Source organism: Papilio machaon, chromosome 15 (genome assembly GCF_912999745.1).
Source record: "Papilio machaon chromosome 15, ilPapMach1.1, whole genome shotgun sequence".
Lineage (NCBI taxonomy): Eukaryota > Metazoa > Arthropoda > Insecta > Lepidoptera > Papilionidae > Papilio > Papilio machaon.
Window position 1 is genome coordinate 4,455,732 of NC_060000.1, and position 6,282 is coordinate 4,462,013.

Genomic DNA, 6,282 nt, shown 5'->3' on the forward strand with positions numbered 1-6,282 from the left:
GAACAGAATAAAGAATAGAAAAAGAAACAGAACAGAGGCAGAATAAAGAGCAGAATAGAGAACAGATCAGAGGATAGGACAGAGATAAGAACAGAGAACAAAATTGAGAACAGAACAGAGATCGGAACAAATAACAGAGAACAGAACAAAGAACAGAACAGAGATCAGAACAAATAACAGAGAATAAAACAAAGATAGAACAGAACAAACAACAGAAGTAAGTTTCGGCTCTAGGTGTTATATTTAATATGTTAACGTAAACAAGCAAACTTTTAACTTGAAAATAATCTTACCATCAAATAAAATCTGGCAATCAAAGAACAATAAACTGTTTGAAGTTGGAACTAATTTGAATTTAAAACAAACATTTCATTGTAACTAATTGAAACTCAGCCTAAAGAAGAATTTCCATGCATTTCATCATGAACGAATTGTACCATCGTTTACTCTCGAAGTATAGCCTAAGTAAGTATCCTATGTCCTTCCTCAGGCTCTAGACTACCTGTGTACCAAATTTCATTTAAATCGGTCCAGTAGTTTTGGCGTGAAAGCGAGACAGACAGACAGAAAAAGTTACTTTCGCATTTATAATATAAGTAAGGATTTATAAAAAAAAAATATGTTACTTAGATAGTGGAAACTGGAAAAGGGCTAAAATTTGGCCTTCGGCACAAAACATTAATGTGTATTATTTATAGAGAGATTCATATAAATATTTCTCTACTTCACAGATAAAAAAAGCACTAAATTTCAAGTACTACATTTATGGGTGGCATGTTATGTGTTTGTGTTAATTTACTTATAATAGGATAGAAACAGTGTCTAAAAGATATTATTTAAAGATGTATATTTATTAAAGATGTTACTACGTGCTTTAATGGTCATTGTTGATAGTTTTAGGTTAGAGTAATTAATAAAAATAGCATTGTTTTTAATATTTTTTTATTTAATTTTATAATGCTTTAAATAACCGTCATTTTTAGTTTAGTCGCTTTAGTCGTTGATTACAAGTCAAAAAGATTAACATCTCTGTCGACTTTAGTATTAATGTCCACATCTACCATGTAGTTGTCGTTACCAACGATGGTGTGGTCAACCATGTTGTAGTTCTTCAGCACCCAGCGGTCCCACCTGGTCTTCATGTCACAGACCTGCTTCTTGTGGAAGATCACAACATCGACGAACTTCATGTTCGGTGTAAAGAACTTAGTGTAGTCAATAGTACGATCAAACGGAAAACCTAATGGCATCTTGTCCAGAAGAACAGTTGATCTGAAGTCCACTAGTAAGTCTTTGCGGTTGTTGTCCAAGATAGTCAGGTCAACGTTGTCGACTAATTTTAAGGGAGTTACAATGACGTATAGTAAGAAGTTCATACCACCGACGCGACCTTTAGGCAACAGAAGTCTTGTCGGGAATCCTGTGTGGTAGTTTCTCAAGTCCTTCATTAGCAGATCCCTCATGTCGGTCATTGTGTCTATCTTCTTCCAGAGATCGCGAGTCATAACACGATCGCGCACTAAGTTGTGCATATCGATTGAGTTTCTAATGATGGTGTTTTTGCCGGTGGTCAATTTGTATAGGAAGGAGTCCAACTCAACAAAGTTGATGCGGTTTTGGTTGAGATCGATCAAACGGCCCCACTGATCTTCTTTGGGTCCCAGGAACATACGCACCACACAGTCAACAGATTTATCAGACATGATATCCAGAGTAACTTTGAAAGGTTGATGATTAAGGCGACGTTTACGGACAAAGAATACCATATCTGACGTAGTTTTCTTCCATTCATCGTCAGTGTATGTTACGGCGTTTGTCATGTCCATCAAATAGTCGTCGAAGTAAGTGACCAGCTTGTCAACGACAACATTGTCAACCTTCACACCAGGGAAGTACAGCTCATCTCTTGTGTAGCATGGAAGACGTTTCTTGAAGAGGATCATCAAATCACAAAGACGTTTCTGCAGTTGATAGAAGATAGGGTCACGAAGGGCAGTCTGGTAGATATCGAGGACACTGGGTGTGACGAAGTACCTGAAAAACGATATTAGTTAAAACTTCTTGTATCGATATTATTGAATTTTAGAGATGTGCCGTGGGCGTAAAAGACATTAGTTTCCATATCATTTTGTTACGAGCACTAATGCTTTATATTTGGAAATAAAAGCACATAACTTACTTGTCCGAGTTGAACGTGTTAAGTCCCATTACGGACTTCATGATGATAAGCAGGTAGCGGTAGGCATCGATGTGGAATTTATCGACCTGAGTCTTGTCAATTTTGCCAAAAACAAGCTTGCCAAGCGTTTCAATATCGTCTGCTTTGAACAGATCTAAACGAATTCCATTGATCTGTAAATTTAAACATTAAGATTGATGGATACCTTATAATTTATTTTTCACTAAAGTAACTATATAAAAATAAAGAATTTATAAAATACTTACGTCAATATAGCCCTTGAGAATAGCTTCTTTAATAATCATTTCGTAATTCTCCACAAGGCGAACTACGTTAATGTCTTTGTCTCCAACCAAAACGTAATTGTTCGGTCTCAGTGGGAATTGAACGCCATTGTGAAGCAACATCCATGGCCAATATCCTTTCCTGACGGGCTTGTTCCATGTCAAAGTCGTTATTTCTCCCAAACCATTGGACAGACGCTCCAAGTAGTACCTGGCAAGAATTTGCTGACACACATAGAAGTTCAATTCCCACCTTCTTACTTTCAGTTTGTCGAAGAGCTCATCTCTCATCCAGAAGGGATAGTCTACATGGAAGTAGTAGTAGTAAGTGTTAAGATCAATATCCTCCGTGAAGTATCTCAATACGTCATTGTCGTTCAGGTAAACACGTTTGTCGAAAATATTTTCGTCAATTATGTAAATGTCTTTGTCGGTCTTCTTGATGCCATAGAAGTCGCAGAGCTTTGCGTCGATTAATCCTTTCTTCATCTTCAATAAGTAAGCCTTTTGAATAACGTCGGCACGTACAAAGTAGTACGGGTAAATCTCATAAGGAGGCGGCAGAATAATTCCCTTGCAGTCTTCGCGATGTCTGACGGCCACAGTGAGAGCGTACACGAACATACCCTCGTTCAGATAGAGACGCATCCAGCAAGCTGTCTTGATGAATGTGGTGAAGTCCTTGGCGTAGTAGAGTAAGTGGAACATAGACACGACTTCCTTTAGTTGTCGGTCAACGTGAATGGTGAATATTTCACCACGGGGCAGCAATCCGATTTTCACAAAATTGACAAAGGTTTTGACGACGTCGGTTCTCTGAAAGTTGTCGTTTTTTTATTAGGAAACATTTTAATCTTACAAATATTATATATGCAAATGTTTAGATGGATGGCTGGATGGATGGATATTTTTTTCAAGATATCTCCAGAACTACAGTTACATAGATCTCGCTGAAATTTGGTATAGATTTAGAACATAATCTGGAAAAACACAAAGGCTACAAATTAAGTGTTTTTTTTTCAATTCCGCGCAGATGGAGTCGCGGACAATAGCTAGTTGAATGATACAAATGACAAAGTGACATTAACTGACACTTACGGTATATAAGTCGACGTTTTCCTCGATTTTGAAGTTCATGCCAATTTCTTGAATGTCTTTGTACATGACCGGCTCAGTGATGTGGTTCAACAATTTCAAAATGAACATCTGCCTTTGTTTGATATCCATATCAACTAAAACATAATTTAAAATATTAGTTGTATTTGACAATTAATGTTGTATGTCAGGTCTTCTGTTGTGAGGGAATTTAGACAAATTATATAGTAAGAACCGGTAAAGGTCACCGTAAAATTACATTCCCCTTTTAATTCCAAACTCATTCCACATTTCATATAAACGTGGGATAAAATTATTTCGACGATGGACTGTTCCACCTTGCGTAAGGCAATGTTCATTACTACTCATTACTTAACATCACCTGCCAATGGTGAATGGTGCAACGTAAACTTAGAGGAAAAAGATTTAAAATATTAATTATAGAAATCTCACCAAAGCGATGATCATCCACCTCAGGTCGAGCTGCTGCCAGGGCGGCAAGCCCTAGCACTAGAAATGCTATCGACTTCATGCTGCAGTCGAGCCGGTGCAACTGTGCTCCAACCACTTTTCAGATCACTATTTATACTGGAATCAATCATCCTGTGACTGACCTTCAATATGAATTGTTTTTAATTGATATATTCTTTTCAAAGGACATCGACTTGGCTGCAGCAACAAAGTTGCTATGTTGATGTTGATAACCTTTTAGAACTTTCTTTAAAATGTTTTTGTAAGTAATCTTTACAAGTAATTGTTGTAATTGCATTAAAGAGAGAGATGGTTGTTTCCACTTTTGGGCAACTTTAATTACAATTCATTACATAAAAAATGTCCAAAACAAAACTTTGAACAATGAATAACAGTGGTAGACGCCAGCAACAACAACATCTGTTGCACGAATTGGCCGGCTCGCCCGGTGAAATACCATGAACATACAGAAGACAGGCGTGAAGTGTATTAATTAATTAGAGAAGTAATTCCGCGTTTCGTCTGATGATTGTGGTGTCGGAGGCCTAATCCTAGTCCTCGTTCCCTTCCCACCCTTTTCTTATAAGGAATTATGGGAAGGGGAGGTGGATTTGATGGAGGAGGAGATGCATAGGAAGGTTAAATATTTTCTTTTTGTGCGTCTCCTCCTTCGTTGATTGAGGGTAGGCAACGCATTTGCAATTGCGAATGTCTATGGGCAGCAGTCGCTTCGCCATATCGGCGAATTCGTGTGGCTGCTTGCTCGTTTGCCACCTTGTAATATTAAAAAAATGAAGAAGACTGTAGATATACGAAGCACGAAACAAATATCATACCTCGAAGAACTATTTAAAAACGGAAAGAACGGTGTTTTACCTCTCTATGTTTGCGAATACGCAAGTGCATTGGGAACGCGAAATATTTGTTCCCATGATTGTCATGTAGGATTTAATTTACTTGAATAAAATTATTCCAATAATATACTTGACAACATAGAAATAAATATCTAGAAAACTCTTATCGACTTTTCTCTTTATGTATAAAAACATCAGGCAATATTGATTATAGTTATATTAACATAACATCCAATAAAAATAAATAAATAGTGCAGAGTAATATGAACGCTACAAAGAGTCCGAGGTAGGTTTTATTAAAATTAAAAATAAATGCATATATCAATAACAAATAAAACATTTAGATAGTTAAAGTTCAAAGCGTATCTATGTTTTTATTACTACATTGTTAGCAGCATCATTACGAAGAAAAATAATTTCAACATTATATTAGGTATGGAGTTTTTGTAATATTTTTTTGCTTAAAACGTGCAATATTTTAACGCGGAATAGTTTTCACTTCGCCCCTGTCTTCTGTGTGGATGTTAGTGTGTGTGACTTAGTATCTATGGATTTATTTTGGAATGTTTCAGTATTACAAATTGATGATACAAACAGGTCTGTTTTTAATAATTTTGTAATTACAGACTTATAAGGTAAAATTCTTTAGATAGGTTTGTTAGAATTCCTCAGTTTCGTTGAACTCGACTTAATATAGTACTAGCTGTCGCCCGCGACTCAGTCCGCGCGGGATAAAAAATACGTAATAAGTAGTTTATGTGTTCTTCCACACTATGTTATACATCTGTGCCAAATTTAATTAAGATCCATTTAGCCGTACTGGTAGATACCTTCAAACATCAATCCATCTAAACATTCGCATTTATAATATTAGTAAGATAACAACATGATAAAAACTCAAAATCTGTAATCAACAAGGATATTCTTTTCTTATAATTTCTCGCGTTGATCAAACAAATGAATTAGTATGCATTTTCTGCTGAATACATTGACTGTTAACGAATAAAGTTAGGCCAAAGTGACTTCAAAACATCTAGAAGTACAATTTTGACGTTCATTTACAAGCCTTTACGCTCCAGTAAGCAGCGTAATAACTACTGTTGACCGATTTTGGACGTCTATGTTGAGATGGTGTTATTCCAAGTATTATATTTTCATGAACATTTAAACCGAAAACAATGTTTGCATCTACGTATAGTGACCTTTAACCGTATAAAACGTATCGTCATTGCTTTCGTACCTTTAGAAAAAAAAAGATCACAATATTTTTACATGTGCTGGTCTTAAAGGCAGTCAACACCTCTGTCTCACTGACCTCTTATCTATTTACCTAGCGTTTGGTAGCGGTGATACGAACTAATAATAGAGATATAATTAATTCTCAGGAACTTCCACAGGT

At 36.2% G+C, this 6,282-nt stretch overlaps 1 protein-coding gene across 1 annotated transcript; it reads right to left on the reverse strand.

The window, feature by feature from the left end:
* Positions 1–939: 939 nt before the first annotated feature.
* On the reverse strand, positions 940–4,127 carry LOC106712184 (basic juvenile hormone-suppressible protein 2). Its single transcript, XM_045681320.1, has 5 exons — positions 4,012–4,127; positions 3,562–3,695; positions 2,446–3,279; positions 2,180–2,352; positions 940–2,034 (listed from the first exon to the last, which is right to left on the reverse strand). The coding sequence occupies exons 1-5, from the start codon at positions 4,088–4,090 to the stop codon at positions 1,005–1,007; spliced, it is 2,250 nt and encodes a 749-aa protein (XP_045537276.1). The 5' UTR covers positions 4,091–4,127; the 3' UTR covers positions 940–1,004.
* Positions 4,128–6,282: the final 2,155 nt, after the last annotated feature.